At 49.2% G+C, this 19,449-nt stretch overlaps 2 protein-coding genes and 4 non-coding genes across 8 annotated transcripts; 1 reads left to right on the top strand and 5 right to left on the bottom strand.

Moving 5' to 3' along the window:
- The first annotated feature begins 9,954 nt into the window (after positions 1 to 9,954).
- Positions 9,955 to 14,121, top strand: BEST4 (bestrophin 4). 3 transcript variants are annotated; one of them, XM_043461538.1, is made up of 10 exons: positions 9,955 to 10,074; positions 10,596 to 10,759; positions 10,852 to 10,946; positions 11,537 to 11,770; positions 11,930 to 12,084; positions 12,479 to 12,556; positions 13,040 to 13,225; positions 13,329 to 13,409; positions 13,519 to 13,673; positions 13,821 to 14,121. In XM_043461538.1, the coding sequence occupies exons 2-10, from the start codon at positions 10,608 to 10,610 to the stop codon at positions 14,086 to 14,088; spliced, it is 1,404 nt and encodes a 467-aa protein (XP_043317473.1). In that variant the 5' UTR covers positions 9,955 to 10,074; positions 10,596 to 10,607; the 3' UTR covers positions 14,089 to 14,121. The 3 variants fall into 3 exon arrangements, with proteins under 3 accessions (XP_043317473.1, XP_043317472.1, XP_043317474.1); XM_043461537.1 differs by lacking the exon at positions 9,955 to 10,074 and adding an exon at positions 10,099 to 10,144; XM_043461539.1 differs by lacking the exon at positions 9,955 to 10,074 and adding an exon at positions 10,119 to 10,148.
- A 2,595-nt stretch (positions 14,122 to 16,716) lies between these two features.
- Positions 16,717 to 19,406, bottom strand: RPS8 (ribosomal protein S8). The gene is made up of 6 exons (XM_043461542.1): positions 19,276 to 19,406; positions 18,748 to 18,854; positions 18,221 to 18,320; positions 17,664 to 17,839; positions 17,319 to 17,448; positions 16,717 to 16,884 (listed from the first exon to the last, which is right to left on the bottom strand). Exons 1-6 carry the CDS (start codon positions 19,277 to 19,279, stop codon positions 16,775 to 16,777), a joined length of 627 nt encoding a protein of 208 aa, XP_043317477.1. The 5' UTR covers positions 19,280 to 19,406; the 3' UTR covers positions 16,717 to 16,774.
- LOC122437507 lies at positions 17,002 to 17,072 on the bottom strand. Its single transcript, XR_006268319.1, has one exon. It is a non-coding gene; the product is annotated as a small nucleolar RNA SNORD38 (small nucleolar RNA).
- Positions 17,532 to 17,601, bottom strand: LOC122437508. The gene has a single exon (XR_006268320.1). It is a non-coding gene; the product is annotated as a small nucleolar RNA SNORD38 (small nucleolar RNA).
- LOC122437509 lies at positions 18,398 to 18,501 on the bottom strand. The gene has a single exon (XR_006268321.1). It is a non-coding gene; the product is annotated as a small nucleolar RNA SNORD46 (small nucleolar RNA).
- Positions 18,937 to 19,016, bottom strand: LOC122437506. The gene has a single exon (XR_006268318.1). It is a non-coding gene; the product is annotated as a small nucleolar RNA SNORD55/SNORD39 (small nucleolar RNA).
- Positions 19,407 to 19,449: the final 43 nt, after the last annotated feature.

The raw sequence follows: 19,449 nt of genomic DNA on the forward strand, positions 1-19,449 counted from the left end.
CTTTTCCATTATGGTTTATCATAGGATATTCAATATAGTTTCCTGCGCCATACAGTAGGGCTGTACTGTTTATCCATTCTATGTGTAATAGTTTGCATCTGCTAATCTCAAACTCCCAATCCATCTCCCCTCTTGGCAACCACAAGTCTGTTTTCTATGTCTGTGAGCCTGTTTCTGTTTCATAGGTTAGTTTGCGTCATATTTTAGATTCCACATATAAATGATATTATATGGTATTTGTCTTTCTCTTTCTGGTATGATAATCTCTTCACTTGGAATGATAATTTCTAGATTCATCCATGTTGCTGCAAATGGCATTATTTCATTGTTTTTATGGCTGAGTAGTAGTCCACTGTATATATGTGCCACATCTTTTTCCATTCATCTGTCAATGTACATATATGTTGTTTCCATGTCTTGGCTATTGTAAATAGTGTTGCAGTGAACATTAAGGTGCATGTATCTTTTTGAATTAGAATTTTCTCTGAATATAACACATGAAAAGATGCTCAACATCACTCATTATCAGAGAAATGCAAATCAAAACCACAATGAGGTACCACTACACGCCAGTCAGAATGGCTGCTATCCAAAAGTCTACAAACAATAAATGGTGTGGAGAGGGGGTGGAGAGGTTGTGGAGAGGGGGTGGAGAAAAGGGCACCCTCTTACACTGTTGGTGGGAATGCAAACTAGTACAGCCACTATGGAGAACAGTATGGAGATTCCATAAAAAACTGGAAACAGAACTGCCATATGACCCAGCAATCCCATTCCTGGGAATACACACCGAGGAAACCAGATCTGAAAGAGACACGTGTACCCCAATGTTCATGGCAGCACTGTTTATGATAGCCAGGACATGGAAGCAACCTAGACGCCCATCAGCAGACGAATGGATAAGAAAGCTATGGTACATATACACAATGGAATATTACTCAGCCATTAAAGAGAATACATTTGAATCAGTTCTAATGAGATGGATGAAACTAGAGCCCACTATACAGAGTGAAGCAAGCCAGAAAGATAAATACCAATACAGTATCCTAATGCATATATATGGAATTTTAAAAGATGGTAATGATAACCCTATATGCAGGACAGGAAAAGAGACACAGATGTATAGAACAGACTTTTGGACTCTGTGGGAGAAGGTGAGGGTGGGATGATCTGAGAAAATAGCATTGAAACATGTATATTATCAAGTGTGAAACAGATCGCCAACCCAGGTTGGATGCATGAGACAAGTGCTCAGGGCTGGTGCACTGGGAAGACCCAGAGGGATGGGATGGGGGGATCAGGATGGGGAACACATGTAAACCCATGGCTGATTCATGTCAATGTATGGCAAAAACCACTACAATATTGTAAAGTAATTATCCTCCAACTAATAAAAATAAATGACAAAAATATATTTTAAAAAAAAGAAAAAAGAACCTGCAAAAAAAAAAAAGAAAAGAAAAAAGAATTTTCTCTGAATATATACCTAGGAGTAGGATTGCTGGATCACATGGCAACTCTATTTTTAGTTTTTCGAAGAATATCCATACTGTTTTCCATAGTGGCTGCACCAAGTTACATTCCCACCAACAGTTTAAGGTGGTTCTCTTTTATCCACACCCTTTCCAGCATTTGTTAATATAGAGTTTTAAATGATGGCCATTCTGACCCATGTGAGGTGGTAAAGAGGTGGAGTCTTAAACCCTCTGGATCCCAGGATCACAGGCTTCTTCCTGGCCTTGACCTTTCACCTCTCTGTGCTCACTCTTTACCATCCAATCACTTATTAACCTATTCAGTCCTCAAAGATCTGAGCGCACTTGGTCAGTGCCCAAGCACTGTGTGTATAACATTGGTCAAGGTTGCAGCCCTCATTTAGTTTACATTCTGCTTAATGGAAACAGAAAATAGGCAAGAATATAAACAAGGTAATTGCAGGCTGTGAAAATGCTGTGAAGGAAGTAAACAGGAGAGTAACGAAAGAGCTTACTTTAGAAAGAGTGGCCAGGAAAGTCAACAAATATTTTTTTTTAATAAATATTTATTTAGTACTCGATTCCTGTCAGTTTATCTCCCAAATATCTCTGAAATCTATGCAGTTCACTCCATCTTCCCCAAGCACCCTAATATGAGTCAGTCTCTCAAGTCGGGATTACTGCTGCAGCACCTTACTGGTCTCCATTTCATCTTCCCACCATATGACCATCTCATCCCACCCCTCACCAGGGCCACAAAAGCCTACTTCTCTAACCTTGTCTTCCATGTCCCCTGAATGGAGAACCAAACCAGCCTGAAAAGTGGAGAAATATTAGTAGCTCAGATGAATGAGGGGGAGCGGGGGAGGTGGTCAGGAAGGGCTTAAGTGCCATCCTCAGGAGTTTGGTCTTTATTCTACAGATCAACAATTTTCCAGATAGGGAGATGGTAGAGGTAAGGCCAGAAAAAGCTAATCCACAGGGGAAATGGGGCTGAGGATGTATAGTTTGATAAAGCATATTCGATATTGCCATTTTGTATTTGGAAACTAAAGTGAAATGTCTTTGTATGAGTTTTCTAGGGTTGTCATAACAACATTACTACAGACTAGGTGACTTACACAACAGAAATTTATTTTCTCACACTTCCAGAGGCTGGAAGGTCAAGATCGAGGTATTGACAAGGTTGATTTCTTCTGAGGCCCCTCTCTTGGTTTATAGATGGCAGTCTCCCTTTGACTTCACCTGATCTTTTTTCCCCTCCTTGGGATTGAACCTGTGCCCACTGCAGTAGCAGTGTAGAATCTTGTCTGAACCACCAGGGAAGTCCACATGATCTTTTTCTGTGTCCTAATCATTTCTTCTCTTAAAGACATCAGTCAGATAAGGTTAGGGTCTACCTGAGGACCTTATTTTAACTTACTTACCTCTAAAGGTCCTATCTCCAAATATAGTCACATTCTAAGGTACTGGGGGTTAACAGAAGTCAAAACTCTACACATCTTAGGTTTTCATACAGGGATCTTTACTTTCAGTTTTGTATTTTTTATTGGTAGGCTTTATTTTTTTAAGAATGGTTTTAGATTTTTCAGAAAAATTGAGCAGATAGTGCGGAGTTGCCATATACTCTCCCACATGCCCCCCTCACATACACAGAGTTTCCTTTATTATTATCATCTTATTAGTTAGTGCATTTCTTTTCTTTTTTTTTTTTGGTGCATTTCTTACAAGTAACTCTTCAGGGGTGTCCCTTTAGTCTGAGAATGAAATTCAGAATCCTTGAGATGGTTTGAGATGGTCTATAAAGTTCCCCATAGTCAGGCCCTGTCGACCTCTAAACAATCTCTTGGCTGCTATGCTCCAGTCAGAGAGGTCTTCTCTCTGTCTTTCTCACACATAATAGAACTGTTCCTGCCTCTGAGCCTTTGCACATTTATTCCCTCTACCCGGAATACTTTTCCCCTAGTCTTTACTTATGACTTACTCATTCTTATCTTTTCTGGCTTAACTACACTATCTAAAGTTGGATTCCCGCATGAAACTAACCCAAACAGGACTCTTCAACAAAGAAATTAACAACAAGTACAGAAAAACAAAAAGCAAGTTTATGTATTTTTTAAAAAGATTATTTTATTTTAATTAAAAACTTTTTTTTTTTTTGGCTGAACTAGGTCTTCATTGCAGTGTGGGCTTTTCTCTAGTTGCAGAACACAGGTTTAGTTGCCCTGTGGCATGTGGGATCTTAGTCCCCCAACCAGGGATCGAACCCATGTCTCCTGCATTGGAAGGCGATTCTTAACAACTGAATCACCAAGGAAGTCCCCAAAAGTAAGTTTATTAACATGCAGAGCTTATGTATACATGCGGGATGTATGTGCACGCTAGTTACTTCAGTGGTGTCCAACTCTTTACGACCCTATGAACTGTAGCCCACCAGGCTCCTCTGTCCATCGGATTCTCCAGGCAAGAATACTGGAGTGGGTTGCCATGCCCTTCTCCAGGGGATCTTCCTGACCAAGGATTGAACTGGGTCTTTTACATCTCCTGCATTGGCAGGTGGGTTCTTTTACCATTAGCGCCGCCTGGGAAGCCCATCAATTCAGTCGTTCAGTCGTGTCTGACTCTTTGCAACCCCATAGACTACAGTATGCCAGGCTTCCCTGTCCTTCACCAACTCCTGGAGCTTGCTCAAACTCATGTCCATTGAGTCGGTGAGGCCATCCAACAATCTCATCCTCTGTCGTCCCCTTCTCCTGCCTTCAATCTTTTCCAGCATCAGGGTCTCTTCCAATGGGTCTCAGGTGGACAAAGTATTGGAATTTCAGCTTCAGCAGTCTTCCCAATTAATATTCAGGACTGATTTCTTTTAAGATTGACTGGTTGGATCTTGCAGTCCAAGGGACTCTCAAGAGTCTTCTCCAACACCACACTTCAAAAGCATCAATTCTTCAGCACTCAGCTTTCTTTATAGTCCAACTCTCACATCCATACATGACTAGTGGAAAAATCATAGCTTTGACTAGATGGACCTTTGTCAGCAAAGTAATGTCTCCACTTTTTAATATGCTGTCTAGGTTGGTCATAGCTTTTCTTCCAAGGAGCAAGTGTCTTTTAATTTCAAGGCTGCAGTCACCATCTGCAGTGATTTTGGAGACCAAAAAAATAAAGTCTCTCACTATTTCCATTGTTTCCCCATCTATTTTCCATGAAATGATGGGACCAGATACCATGATCTTAGTTTTCTGAATGTCGAGTTTTAAGCCAACTTTTTCACTCATTGACAGGAGAATGTTGGATCCCACTAAAAAAAAAAAAAAAAAAAAAAGATACCCCACATCTGAGGGCAAAGGAGAAGCCCCAGCAAGATGGTAGGAGGGGCAAAATCACATTTAGAATCAAACCCCATACCCACCAGAGATGCTTGGAGGGCTCAAACAAAACTTTGTGCACACTAGGAGACCCCACACAGACTGAACCAGACCTGCCTTGAGTGTCTCAGTGTCTCCTGTGGAGGTACGGGTCAGCAGTGGCCCTGCAGGGGCAGGGGCTCTGGGTGCAGCAGACCTGGGTGTGGCATAAGCCCTCTTGGAGGAGGTTGTCATTAACCCCACCACAGAGCTGCCAGAACTTACATAGGACTGGGGAAACAGACTCTTGAAGGGCACAAACAAAACCCTGCATGCACCAGGACCCAAGAGAAGGGAGCAGTGACCCCACAAGAGACTGACCCAGACTTGCCTTTGAGTGTCCTGGAGTCTCCAGTGGAGGCGTGGGTCCGTGGCCTGTTGCAGGGTCGGGAGCACTGAGTGCGGCAATGCATGCCTGGGACCTTTTGAAGGAGGTTGCCATTTTCTTCCTTACCTCCACCATAGTTTGGTCTCAGGTCAAAAAATAGGGAAGGAACACAACGCTGCCAATCAACAGAAAATTGGATTAAAGATTTACTGAGCACAGCCCCGCCCATCAGAACAAGACCCAGTTTCCTCCACAGTCAGTCTCCCCCATCAGGAAGCTTTCATAAGCCTCTTATCCTTACCCAGAGGACAGACAGAATGAAAACCACAATCACAGAAAACTAATCAAACTGATCACATGGACCACAGCCTTGTCTAACTCAATGAAGTTATGAGTTATGCCATGTAGGGCCACTCAAGACGGACGGATCGTGGTGGAGAGTTCTGACAAAATGTGGTCCACTGGAGAAGGGAATGGCAAACCACTTCAGTATTCTTGCCTTCAGTACTCTTGCCTTGAGAACCCCATGCACAGTATGGGAAGCCCATACATGGGGGATATTCCAGGGGAAAATGAGTAATTCCTCCATGTGGCTTAGAATTAAGGTTTAAATACCAACTGAATAGAGAAAGGGGTAGGGGAATGTAGGCCTCTTAGGGGAGAGTAAATATTTTACAGGAAAGAGGTATGGGCCCTTAGAAGAATGGACGGGAGATTTGATAGTTTATGACAAAGTTGGTCTGGATGTGATACAGAATTCCTGTGATATGAGATGAAACTCCCAGGAAGGGGACTTGTGATGATTGAGTTTCTTTGGAGGCTCCCTCTTTAGTCAGATAAGGTGAGTTCAGAGAAAGACTCTCCCTGCATTTGCAATTTATCAAGTGCCTATTTAGCTCAAAGTAACCAATATGCCAAAGTGGCACATTTTGGGGTGACATAGTCTGTTACCCATCACTGTCTCCTCCCTTTGGAAAGTTAACAAGGTTCTGGCGCCCTCCTCTGGGAGCCCAGGCATCAGGAGGACATTCTCCTGGATGCTGTAACTGAAGGGTCTGCCAGCCTACTCTGCCTCCTCCCTCAGTGTCACATAAGCTGCCATTAATGGATCTTATACACTGCCACAAACCAGGCACAGGGCTAAGCATTTATTTTCTGGACTGCTCACAGCAACCTTATGATGTCATGGGAATATTATACCCATTTCACAGATGAGGAAACTGAGGTTCATGGGGCTAAGCCTCTTGCCCAAGGTTAAGGGGCAGAGCCAAGATCTGAATCCAAGATGCCTGACTCCACTGTTCACCACTGCATGACTTTTTTACTTTTATTATTCTTTGGCCGCATGGCATGCAGGATCTTAGTTCCCCAATCAGGGATCAAATCTGTGCCCCCTGCAGTGGAAATGTAACCACTGGACTGCCAGGGAATTCCCCTGCCTGACTTTTCTGGGAGTCAGTTCTCTGTCCTTGCATCTGTCCTCCTACTCTACTCATCTCTCAGTCCCTTTTACTAGTGCCCTTTCTCCTCCCCACAAGACGCTCACAACCTCTGACCAAGCTGAGGTCTTTCTTAGCTCTCTGAGTCTCCATCCCCTAGAGGATGCTCTCAGGCCTGCTGCTCCTAGTTGAATACCTATCCCAAATGCCTACCCCCTGGCAGCTTAGAGTCAGAATCTCTTGACAGTATCAGGTCACGGAGGTCAAGGGAGTCTTTCAAGAAAGATAGATGTAGCACTTCTCTGGGGATCCAATGGTTAAAACTCTGCACTTCCAATGAAGGGGACACAGGTTTGATTCCTGGTCAGGGAACTAAGATCCCACATGTCTGTGTGGCCAAGTAAATACATAAAATTTTTTTAAAAAGTGAAAGATACCAAGTAAGGCGAAGACTCAGGAGAGGCCTACTGGATTCAGCAACAAGGAGATCTCAGGTGTCCTTGGCAGGGGCAGAGGTGGAAGTAAAAGAGCCATACCAGAAAGGAGAAAGTTAATAGCTACAGGAGCATTTCGTGCTTACCAAGCACTGCATAAATACTAATTCATTTAATAGTCATAACAACTCTGTGAGATAGGTATTATCTTTGTTCCCCCACAGGGAAATTAAGGCCAGAGGTTAAACAGTTTGCTTAAGAACAGGTCACAAAGGTAGTTTACTGTGGAGTCTGGATTTAAACATATGGGCAGGGACTTCCCTGGTGGTTCAGTGGCTAAGATTCTGTGCTCCCAATGCACAGGGCCTGGGTTTGATTCCTGGTCAGGGAACTAGACCCTATATATTACAACTGAGAATTCACATTTTGCAACTGAAGATCCCGCATGCTGCAACTAACACCCGGTGCAGCCAAATACATAAATAAATATTGACTCAATGGACAAGAGTTTGAGCAAACTCTGGGAGACAGTGAAGGACAGGGAAGCCTCTTGTGATGCAGTCCAAGGGGTTGCAAACAGTTGGATACGACTTAGCAACTGAACAACAAAATAAATAAATATATAAAACATGATCTTAAAAAAAAATTATCTAGGCAGTCTGGCTCCAGACTGCATGCAATAAACTGCCAAGCCATATATCAGCTCTCAGCTGTGAGGAGGGGAGGGGGCACTGGTGGTTAGGACCAGAAGAGAGGGAGGGGCAAGAGCTAGGGGAGGGTAAAGAAGGGTGGGGAAAATGATTTACAGGTGGAGTGGTTCCCTCTCCTTGACCATAAACCAAAGGGACCTGTCAGCAACTGGGAAGGGAGATAAAGTGACTCAGGAGGGAGGGGCTGGGTGGGGCCTGGGGACTGCTCCCTCGGGGCAAGGCTTCAGGTTCTGCACCTTTACCCATGGCTCTGTGGGAAACTCACAGGCCAGAGATCCAGAGAGTTGGGTCACAGGCAGATGTGAGAGAGCCTCAGATGGGGATGGGAGCTAAGGACTGAAACGCAGCCAGTTGGAAGCACTGTCAGAGAAGTGACAGGACGTCAGGGCCTGAGCTCCCCAGGTAGCAGAGACTCTTCCAGAACGTTCTAGGAAAGCCACAGATCAGAGCGTGGGAAGGCGCTGCAGGGCCATGCGGGTTAAGTCCCCAGAACTGGTATCTTGCCCTTTTGCAGGTCAGCTCGTGGGTTTTCCAGACCTCCAGGACAAACACACACAAAGTCCTGTTCTTTCTACATATGGACACCTCACCTGAGCCTGGGAAGGAGAACATAACTCATCAGGCCATGAGTTGGCTCTCAGACCTTGCTCATTCAGGGAGTTTCTTATAAAAAGTGGGGAGAGGGACCAGATATCTTTCAGGTTAAACGATACATGCACCCCAGTGTTCACAGCAGCACTGTTTACAATAGTTAAGACATGGAAGGAACCTAAATGTTCATTAGAAGAATGAATAAAGAAGATGTGATATATATATATATATATACACACACACAATGGAATATTACTTAGCCATAAAAGATGAAATAATGACATGGATGGACCTAGAGATTCTCATGCTGAGTGAAGTCAGAGAAAGACAAATGTATTATATCACTTCTATATGGAATCTAAAAAAAATAGTATAAAAGAACTTATTTGCAAAACAGAAATAGAATCACAGATGTAGAAAACAAACTTATAGTTATGGGGGGGAGGGGGAGGGATATAAACTGGGAGATTGAGACTGATAAATATACATCACTATGTACAAAGTAGATAACTAATAAGGACCTGCTGTATAGCACAGGGAGCTCAGTACTCTGTAACGGCCTATATGGGAAAATAATCTAAATAAAAGTGGATATATGCATATGCATAAATGATTCACTTGGCTGTATAGCAGAAACAAACACAACATTGTAAATCAACTGTAGTCTAATTTAAAAAAATCTTTTAATAAAATAGAGAAAAGAAAAGCCTCCCTGGGTTCAAGTCCTCAGCTTTATTGAGCTGAATTAGATGTAATCCTGTCCAAAGTCTTGTGGGTTGGAGGGGAAACCTCTTTGTAGAAGATTTTAGGGCAGTATGACTAACTGATTCGAGAGAGGACCTCAAAGGAGCAGTCAAAGGGAGTGAGGTCAGAGGCTGATGACAGCAGGTGGAAGTGGGGGCATCTCATAGGCCTCATATCCACGTTAAAAGCCAGGACCTGGCACTGTTTGGCTTGGGGACAGGCCGGCCAGGCCTCGGGGGATAGGTCTCTGACTCTCAGTCTCTGCAGGATTTCCAGGTTCTGAGAAGCAACAGTGGACCTCTAGGTGGAAACCAAAGGGAAAAGACTGGCTTTTCCTGGTGACAGTCGCCCAGGATAAATGCCTGCGTGCTCCCGGCTCCGGGCATTCTTGCTCTGAATAGTCTCCACTGCCTTGTGAGGAAGGAGTTATTGATACTGTTTTACAGAGGAGCAAACTGAAGTCCAGAGAGATTAGGTATCTTGGACAAAGCCACAGAGCAGCAGAATTCAACCCCAGGTGTGTCGGCCTCGCAAACTTATGTTCCTAACCCCCCCTCCCTGCTTCCTCTTCAGGAACCACTTGCAGGGAGAAGCAGCTCACAGCGTGGGGAGGAGGCTTCCCAGGACAGGCCAGAGGTTTGATGGAGTGGTCCTCTGGCACAGTGCCTGTCACTTGTCAGTGCCCTGCCATCAGCAGCTGTTATAACACTTTATCATGCATCTGTCTTCTCACCTGGAGCGTGGGACAGTCATTTCTGTCACCTTGGTTCCAAGGACATGGTGTGAGCTGTGGGGTCAATGCAGAGGCATTTATAGCACTCAACGGCCAGCCCAGCCCTGCAGGCACAGGAAGACACAGCCAGTTCCCAGCACCAGGGGAAGCCGGGTGACAGCCTCAATCCATCAATGATAACCTCAGTCCGGCCAAACTTTATGGACCCAGGAGGTACTTAAGTGTTGTGGGGTGAAGGCTAGCTCAGTTCCCCTTCCTCAGCACAGGCTGCTGTCCAGGGCAGGTAGGTAGGTGTGGGGTGGGGGTCAGAGTGCCCTGTGCCTTGAGAGACCAACTATCAGCCTCGAGAGCAAGACCCCACAGTGTGTGGGGCTGGGCTACAGTTGAGTCTCCTGTCCTCAGCAGTTCAGGGGTTCCTCCTAGTCCTGCAAGTGGAAGAGGAGCTTGGGGCAGCCTCAGGCAGGAGAGGATGTAGATCTAAGCTCCCCTCTGCCCCATCTCATCCTGGTTTGACCCACGTGCCACTGAGTCCTAGGGGGCTGGGGGTGTTCTCTGTCTGCTTGTCTGCTTCCTCCCATTGGTCTACTGACCGGATGAAGGCTGGGGTCGGGGGGTGACCAGAGTTGTGGGAGGTTACCTGGGGACCTAAGCTGGGTGATGAGAAGGCAGGCTAAGGAGAAGGTTCGTGGGGGGAGAAGGACAGCTCCAAGGGCTCTCACGACCTTCTGCCCCAGGCTGCCAGCACCATGACCGTCTCCTACACCCTCAAAGTGGCGGAGGCCCGCTTCGGAGGCTTCTCTGGTCTGCTTCTCCGTTGGCGGGGAAGCATCTACAAGCTCCTCTACAAGGAGTTCCTCCTCTTCATCGCCCTGTATGCTCTGCTCAGCGTCACCTACCGGTGCGAGGGTGAGGGCAGGGTCTCAGGGCTGGCCTGCAGGGGACTAGGTTGCTCATCTCCCTCTAACCCAGGCCCCACCTGACCTTCCCCAGGCTGCTGCTGACCCAGGAGCAGAAGCACGTGTATGCTCAGGTGGCCCGATACTGCAACCGCTCTGCGGACCTCATCCCCTTGTCCTTTGTACTGGGTAAGTTCAAAGCACAAGGGGTTCTCCCTTGCAGCCCCCTAGCCATCTTTCCTGACCTTTGGGCTGGGCTGCTAGCTCTGAGGGTCAGCATTAGCCCAGCGGCACATCTGGAGGTCAACCAGAGCAGGCTCAGCAGACAAGGGAGCTGTGTGCCGGGTCCAGGATTCCCAGAGGACTGGGCCCTGCCTATCACCAGCCCGACCCTCACTCCAAACACAGCCCCAGCCTGCTGCTGGCCTCACACCCCGCTGGGTCCTGCAGCAGAACTGGAGAGAGGTGACACCTCCCTCCTCACCCTCTTGGGAAGCAGGGCTCATAGTTAACCACTGTCGGACTTGAACCATCACGTCTCTTGTGCCTGAGGAGGTCTGCAGTCTTCTTTCTCCCTGCCTGGTTTGGTCCATCAGGGCGTAATCAGAGGATGAGGTTGTCCCTCCGACAAGCGAGGCAGGGTGCTGGAGTCAATGCGTCCTTCCCCCTGCCTTGGTTCCACCTGGCTTGGACCAGGCGTTCTGGTTGCGGGCAGGACACACTGACTTCCAAGCCCTCCGTCTTCCCTTCCCGTCCCCACTACCCACGGCGGCGACCAGGTTTCTACGTGACCATGGTGGTGAACCGCTGGTGGGCCCAGTACACAAGCATCCCGCTGCCGGACCAGCTGATGTGCGTCATCTCGGCCACCGTGCACGGCGTGGACCAGCGTGGCCGTCTGCTGCGCCGCACCCTCATTCGCTACGCCAACCTAGCGTCGGTGCTGGTGCTGCGCTCTGTCAGCACGCGCGTGCTCAAGCGCTTTCCCACCATGGAGCACGTGGTGGACGCAGGTGCCGCGCTCAGGGAGCCCTGGGAGGGACTGGGCCGGACCTGCCCCGAGGGTCTCCTAGGCGGGGAGATTTGACCACCAGGGGGAGCTCCAGGGCCCCAGAGCGTTGAGTCCTGGAGGCCAAGGATGAGACTTCATTCCTTTCTCTTCATCCCTGCAGGTTTCATGTCCCAGGAAGAGAGGAAAAAGTTTGAGAGCCTGAAATCTGACTTCAATAAGTACTGGATTCCTTGCGTCTGGTTCACCAATCTGGCGGCCCAGGCCCGGAGAGACGGGCGAATCCGTGATGACATTGCTCTCTGCCTGCTCCTGGAAGTGAGTCAGCCTAGGACAGGGCCCATCTGCCCTCCTCCCCCTAGTTTTGCATACTGCAATCATAATTTCAGTGCTTAACACCTACATGGGGTCGATTATGTAGCGCGGCAAGTGTGAGGAAGTGAGGAAACTAGGCAAGGAGCGGAAAAAAAACTTGCCCAAGTCACACAGCTAGTTAGTGGAGCTGAGATTCATCCTCAGAGCTTCTGGCTCCAGGGTCTGTCCTTGCAGTCACTGTGCTAAACTGCCTTCCATCACAGGCACCCCAGCCTGACAACACCTCTGAAAGCAGAATGAGACCTAGCCCAGGCCTAAATGTGTACTGGACTCCCCGTCCCCTTCTCCTTTCTTCCTTTCTGTCTCCACTGACTTCCTCTTCGTGCTGTTCCACCAGGAGCTGAACAAGTACCGGGCCAAGTGCAGCATGCTCTTCCACTATGACTGGATCAGCATCCCCCTCGTCTACACCCAAGTAACTGCCTCTCACCTCCCCAGCCCCAGTGCCTACTGTGTGTCCTGTGCTGTGTGTGACACCGAGAACTAGAGATGGTACCTGCCCAGGGGCGGCAGTTCAGTCCAGTGAGACACTAAATAGCCAAGGGCTCATCCTCAAAGCCTCCCTGGACCCTCACTAAGATGATCCCCTCCGACTTGGTGCTGCCACACCTTGCTACATGTTGTATTTATTTTTTATTTTTTAAAATATTTATTTATTTGGCTGGGTTGGGTCTTCTTTGCAGCACGGGGGAGCTTTAGTTGGCGCATGCGAACTCAAGGTGCAGCAATGTGAGATCTAGTTCCCTGACCAGGGATGGAACCTGGGCCCCCTACATTGGGACCTCACCCCCAGGGAAGTCCCCGCTACATATTTTAATTACTTGTTAGAGCTACCACTGACCCTCGGGGCAGACAGCATTTTAACCTGTCCCACTCAGCCTGGCATCCCCTCCTCCAGGTGGTGACCATAGCGGTATACTCCTTCTTTGCCCTCTCCTTGGTGGGCCGCCAGTTCGTGGAGCCAGTGGCAGGTGCTGCCAAACCTCGGGAGCCTCTGGAACCAGGGCCAGCTGTAGGCGATCTGGACATGTATGTGCCTCTCACCACTCTGCTGCAGTTCTTCTTCTATGCTGGCTGGCTCAAGGTGGGCACTTCAGGGGGTGGAGATATGGACCGAGGACCCACCCACACTTTGGGGTTAGAAAGTAGGGCTCTGAGCGCAGAAAACACTCTCTTACCACCTGCAGGTGGCAGAACAGATCATTAATCCCTTTGGTGAGGATGATGACGACTTTGAAACCAACCAGCTTATAGACCGCAACTTGCAGGTGATTCAGGGTCTGGTGGCAGCTCTCTGGAAGTCGGGCTCTCCCTCCTTGCCAGCTCTCAGTCCGGGTTCGCAGAGAGAAGGGGATTCTTGTGACCTGCTGCCCCCAGGTATCCCTGCTCTCCGTGGATGACATGTACCAGAACCTGCCTCCTACGGAGAAGGACGCCTACTGGGATGAGGACTCGGCGCAGCCGCCCTACACAGTGGCCACGGTGGCCGAGTCGCTGCGGCCTTCCTTCCTGGGCTCCACCTTCAACCTGCGGTGAGTAGTCCACGCCGGCCAAGGCAGGACCTGAGTCAGTAGCCAGGCTCCAGTTCCCCGCCCACCCTCCGGGCGCCCAGGACTCGGTCCCTCCCGGTCCCCCTGCTGTCAGAGGCTTGCTCACACAGCCCTCCTGCCTGTCCGCAGCATGAGCGACGACCCTGAGCAGAGCCTGCAGGTGGAGGCGTCACCTGGGCCAGCCCGGCCTGTGACCGCGCAGACCCCACTGCTCGGCCGCTTCCTGGGCGTAGGCGCTCCCTCGCCAGCCATCAGCCTTCGGAACTTCGGCCGCGTCCGCGCCCCCCGGACCCCGCATCTGCTGCGCTTCCGGGTCGAAGAGGGCGGCGACGTCGAGGCAGCGGACCGCATCGAGGAGGAGGCGTCAGGGTCTGGGGACGAGACCCAGGAGCCCTGAGCCAACCAGGGGGGGTGGGCCGTCCAGCTGCCTCCCCCAGGCCCGCCCCGGCCCACTTTGCGGGCCCTGCGGAGCTATTAGAGCAGCATTCCCACGTGCCCTAAGCCCGGGCACCTAGGGACCGCCCCTGATGGCAGAAGGGCCTGAATCAGGGTAGGGGATGCTTCCACGTTGGCTTGGAGGTGAAGCTAGGGCGCAAGGGCGAGGCACAGAGGACTAGAGCCCAGGTGCACGGTTTATTTCCGCTGCGATTTGGGGCTAGGCCAGTTCTTAAACTTGAGGGAGCATCAGTTATCACTGAAGGGCTGGTTAAAAAGTCTTGGGTACCACCCCCAGCATTTGATTCAAGTCTGGGAGAGAGGTTAAGAATTTGCTATTTCTAGTAGTTTTCCAGGGAATGCTGCTGCTGCCCCCAGGATCACATAAAAACATGTTTAGGATATACCTTATTCTGATAACCTCACCCTGAAGAGGGGCCAAAGTGTGTACTGGGTACTTTATCTGTTATGTTCAATTTGTTTACAATGAGAATGTATTATTATTTGTGCAATTAAAATTGCTTAAAACTGAACTGGCATACTCTGAAGTGGGCTAAAGATAAGGGTTTGGGGAAAAAAAGAGGGTTTGAGGGTCTGCCCTGGAAGCTGACACTGAGATGTGAAGGCACCCAGCCTAGATTTGCAGGATCTGAACAAGCCCTTCTCTGTTCCCACCAAACAGCGAGAAAGGACAATTTAAGGGGCGAAAACTGCAGGTCCATCTCTGTGGTGGGGCTGGGGCACTCAGCTGATGGGAATAAAGGGGGGCCTTTGGAAAACAGCCCCACCAAATACTAGAGTTGCTGCTAAACTGAGTTCCTCTAAGATTCCTGCCTTCTAAGCAATTGGTGAATGCCAAAGCTGAATGTTAAAGCCAAAGGAAAACAAACGCCAAAACTCAAAAATGGAAGGCATGAAGAATGTAGGGAGAGCTTGAGGACATCAGCCTCTGGCATTGTTGACAGGATTACAATGCTGGGTACGACTTTCCTGCTGAGTGATGGGATACTGAACTTTTCTCAGCCTTGGCTGACAAACCTGTACTGTCCAGAAAAGGCACCTGTGGTCACCATTCACTCAGAAGGCACCCGGAAGTGTTTTACAGGATTGAGAGAGGGAGTCTTGCTTCAGGTTGAATGCTCATCAGGGAGAGCAGTGGAGATGTAGATGCAAAGGCTCTTTTGTTGCTGTGCCATGCCCAACACACAGCTCTCAGAGCAATCAGCTAATGACCAGGTTGTCAGATGACTGGGTGGGAAGGCAGGGTTAAGTCTTCCCAGAGTCAACGGTTTTAAAACTTTTATAGGGTTGGTCTTAGTGGTCCACCTTTTCCGACTGCTTCGTCAGAAGTCTGCATTACAGAAGTCTGTAATTAGCCAAGTTGAACAACCAATTTAGATTTGCAGCTCATTTAAGACAAGTACTTTTCAACCACTTTAAATTAGACAAAACCTTTTCTTTAGAACTCCTTAAAGTACATATTTGAATGGTATATTGCTGTGCCTCTTTCCAGGTACTAGAGATGCAGCAGTAAACATTACCTGTTTCCCCAGATATATTTTAATAGAGGGGGCAAAATAAGATAAGCAAATAAACAAAAGTTATGCCAAATAAGGAAAAAAATAGAGGCAAAGATATGGCATGGAAGGGAGTGCTATTTAAAAGCAGTATTGTAACAAAATTTAATAAAGACCATTAAAAATGGTTCATATCCAAGAGAAGTTTAAAAAAATGATCAGAGAGCTGCGGTTGTGTTAGAGAAAACAGAAGCGCAAAGTAGGATGCAGAACAGTGACCAGAGCAGCAGTTGTGCTTTCTGCTCAGTTGCCAGCTCTTTTCAACCCTTGGACTGCAACCCGCCAAGCTCCTCTGTCCATGGCATTCTCCAGGCAATATCGGAATGGGTTGCCATGCCCTCCTCCAGATCTTCCCAACCCAGGGACCAAACCTGTTTCTCTTATGTCTCCTGCATTGGCAGGGCAGGTTCTTTACCACTAGCGCCACACAAAATTTGGTGACATTTGATGTGCGAGTTATGACTCAAGGATGATCTAAGATTTAACCTGTCTTACGAAGATCACTATTTGCTACAATCAAATAACTGAGGAACTATGAAAAGGGAAAGCTGAAGAAACCGATTCAACAATTTACCAAACATGACTTTTGAGTAAGGAAAAGGGAAAGGATTGGAGTTCAAGAGAAAATTAAGATGTGTGTAACTTGCTCAACAATGCAGAAATGTAGAACACAATTTCAAGGTTTCTAGACCAGGAACCTGAAAAAAAAAAAACCCCAAACCAAAGTCCGTATATAGGGTCTCTAAGAAAACTTTAGGGAGGCAACATGGCTTTGGTTCCAATGATGGTCCAGTCAACAGCCCAATACTGCAGGGGCCCCAAGCTGGGCTACCTCCCTCATAGCCTCTGCTCAGCCTGCACAACACATCCCTGTTGCCACTGAAACTCAGCCTCAGGAGTGAGAAGTGATCCTCCTGCTAGAGTCACAGCCCCATAACAGGCCTGGCCTTCAGGCAGGCGGAGTTGGGGCATTCTATAGTGTGCCAAACAATGAAGTATTCTCAGAACATGAACACGGCATAGAACAGTATACGCCTTTATTAGATGAGCTAAGACAGGAGGGAAGAGGGTTTATTTGCCTTTCCGGGCCTTGATCTTCCTCAGATAGAACTCGAGCTCTTTTCCCTCTAGCACATAGCCGTCTGCTCGGCCACACTGGCCTGGTCTTGAAGCGATGCATGCTGCAAGAGAGTATGTGGTCCTCAGCAAAATGACACTGTGGCCTTATCCACACCTATGCACCCCCTTAAGTGCCCACGTTAGTCCAGGTATCCTGGGGGCAGACACGAAGCCCGATGTCTCCTCAGATGTACTTTATCATCACTTTGAAAGTCAGTAGCAGAACTGGACAAAGTTTTCATCACTGAGACAATCCCCTCAGCCTGGACACAGACTTCTCAAGCTACTCCTCAAACTCAAGAGGCCTAGACCAAGCTCAGGCCTATGGGCTTTGCCCACTATCTTCCATTTCCGCTTCAAACTAACCAGATGATCAAATATTCTGATTTGTGCTTGTGTGCTGTTATCAAACCCTTCCGGTGAACTCTCTAGCCTCCCCCAGAGAGCACACCGCATCTTGAGATGCCTCCTCCCCTAAATGCAGAAGTCATCTTACCAAGAAGCTTGCCCTGCTGGAACTGCTCCTCTAGAAGACTGCTGATTTTCGCATTCTTTTTCCTCTCATCGTATTTCTTCTGAATTTTCTTTGATCGTTTCTTGTTTAAAATCTCTTCCTCCTCAGGAGTCTGAATAAAGGAAATACAGATGGCTTAGAGGGGGGCTCGCCAAATCCTAGTTCAGGAATGTCACATCCCACAGCCCTGCCACCTTCCTCAGCACCAAAGGCTTTCATCTCTCTCCCTTCAGTAGCAGAACTGGACGGAGTTTTCATCACAAGAAGGCTAGAATCAGGCTGGGCCCCCCCTGCACCCCTACAGGAAGTTGCTCCCCAAACACGCACCAGCTTGGCCCCCTTCTTGCGGCCCAGGGGCAGTGCATAGTGGGACTCGTACCACTGTCGGTACGGTGTGCTGTCGATGAGCACAATACAGTTCTTCACCAGCGTCTTAGTACGGACCAGTTCGTTGTTGGATGCATTATAGACAACATCGATTATTCTTGTCTTGCGTGTACAACCTGCTCACAGAAGAAATCCAGAATCAAGCCAAGTAAACCTGATGCCAACAATCTTCCATCCCCACCCTAGTAAGGCCTAAGAAGAGAAACTCTAAGCCTCCATCGGGCCATAGAGCAACAGTTCATCTTCCACAAACCTATCTTTCCAGAGGTGGCTGGCACCCACACACTGTCTCCAGATTCAGTCCCAATCCCTAAGGCTATACGAGTTAACAGGCAGGACAGGATTGGAGATAAGTCTCCACAACCTCAAAGCTGTTCAACAGGAGAACTTTAGTATCTTGGTCGAGGCCATGGACTTCCTGCTAAAAGCACTTACTGAAGCTTGAAAACAAGGATTAGGTGCTGAGTTCCCACCCACGCCTGCAGGGCTTCACTCACACTCCGAGCCCCAGGAGAAGTTCCCCACGTCCAGCCTCAAGGCCCGGTACTTCTTGTTGCCTCCCCGCACACGGACTGTGTGTATGCGGCGGGGGCCAATCTAGAAAACACAAGGAGACAGGAACTAGGTTATCAAGGAGAAGCAAGACAGAGAAGGGAACCCGGGCGCGACGGAGGTAACAGTCAGTGTAACTATGACAAGCCCTAGCATTGGCAAGTGGCACATAGGTGACCAAGACGGCCACAGCCACGCCTAAGGATACTTTTTCATCATTCCAGTCACCTCCAAGAGAGAAAGCCCGACTCCAAACATTGAAAATTACGGCTCGGTGCACTGAGGAGCCCACTCTCCGGGCGCCCTTGCAGGTACTACTAGGACACGGGGGCAGTCTCCATGCAATCTCTCAGTATCGACCCAACACGCGAAGGCAAGGAGACCGCCTAGTCCCCACAGCAACTCGCAGAGCCCCACAGATTCAACCGACCCCGCAGAAGCGACCTCCCGGGCGGTGAGGACCCGCACGCACCTTTGTGTTGGCAGCGGGGCGTCCCAGCTCATACTTCCGCTTCTTGTGGTAGGGCTTTCTCTTGCCCCCGGTCTTACGGCGCTTGTGCCAGTTGTCCCGAGAGATGCCTGCGTGTGGAAGTGGGGGGCGGGAGCCTGAGCCAGGGAGCCCGGAGCCGAGGCCGCCAGCCCAACGCCCCACGCCGGCGGCCGCACGCTCAGCTCTCCAAGGTTAGCTCCCCCACAGCGCAGTCGGGAGGTCACAGCATTTCCAAGGTGTCATCATGCACGTGCGACGCAGCCCAGACCCTTCCCGTCCCGACCCCGGCAGCCATGATGGTGTCGCTCGCGGCCCCGAGTCCTGCGGCTCTACGAATGGCCCCTGGAACGGTCCCGGCGGCCCAAGCCCGAGCACCACCCTCCTCGCGGGGGTTCCGTGTCCGGGGGCCCCAGGGCCCGGGCGCCCGTGCTGCCGGCTGGGCCCCGAAGCAGGATGGCGCCGGATTGAGCTCGCTCCCCGATCCCGGCCCAGAAGCAGAGCGCCACTCACCCATCGCTCGGCGCTGGCTGGAAAGAGAAAACGCAGCGCGTCACGGTCCGGTTTGTAAAACGTAGCCCCGCCTCCTTACGTATCTTCCGGGCGCCGCAGAGAGCGGCTTGGGGCGGGAGGGCGGTGTTGCTTACGTTTCTGAGGCGGCGACGAGGCCTCGGGCTTAGGGGGTCC

Source organism: Cervus canadensis, chromosome 2 (genome assembly GCF_019320065.1).
Source record: "Cervus canadensis isolate Bull #8, Minnesota chromosome 2, ASM1932006v1, whole genome shotgun sequence".
Taxonomy (NCBI): domain Eukaryota; kingdom Metazoa; phylum Chordata; class Mammalia; order Artiodactyla; family Cervidae; genus Cervus; species Cervus canadensis.

Excerpts from the sequence above, each read along its gene's own strand:
- RPS8 (XM_043461542.1), bottom strand. Across the intron at positions 17,840-18,220 it reads CTTCTCCTGGGGCTCGGAGT|GTTGTACACGCAAGACAAGA; the intron begins GTGAGTGAAGCC and ends TTCTGTGAGCAG. Across the intron at positions 17,449-17,663 it reads GCAAGAAGGGGGCCAAGCTG|ACTCCTGAGGAGGAAGAGAT; the intron begins GTGCGTGTTTGG and ends TCCTTTATTCAG.
- BEST4 (XM_043461538.1), top strand. The coding sequence starts at position 10,608 with ATGACCGTCTCCTACACCCTCAAAGTGGCGGAGGCCCGCTTCGGAGGC. Across the intron at positions 10,947-11,536 it reads CCCCTTGTCCTTTGTACTGG|GTTTCTACGTGACCATGGTG; the intron begins GTAAGTTCAAAG and ends GGCGGCGACCAG. Across the intron at positions 11,771-11,929 it reads GGAGCACGTGGTGGACGCAG|GTTTCATGTCCCAGGAAGAG; the intron begins GTGCCGCGCTCA and ends TCATCCCTGCAG.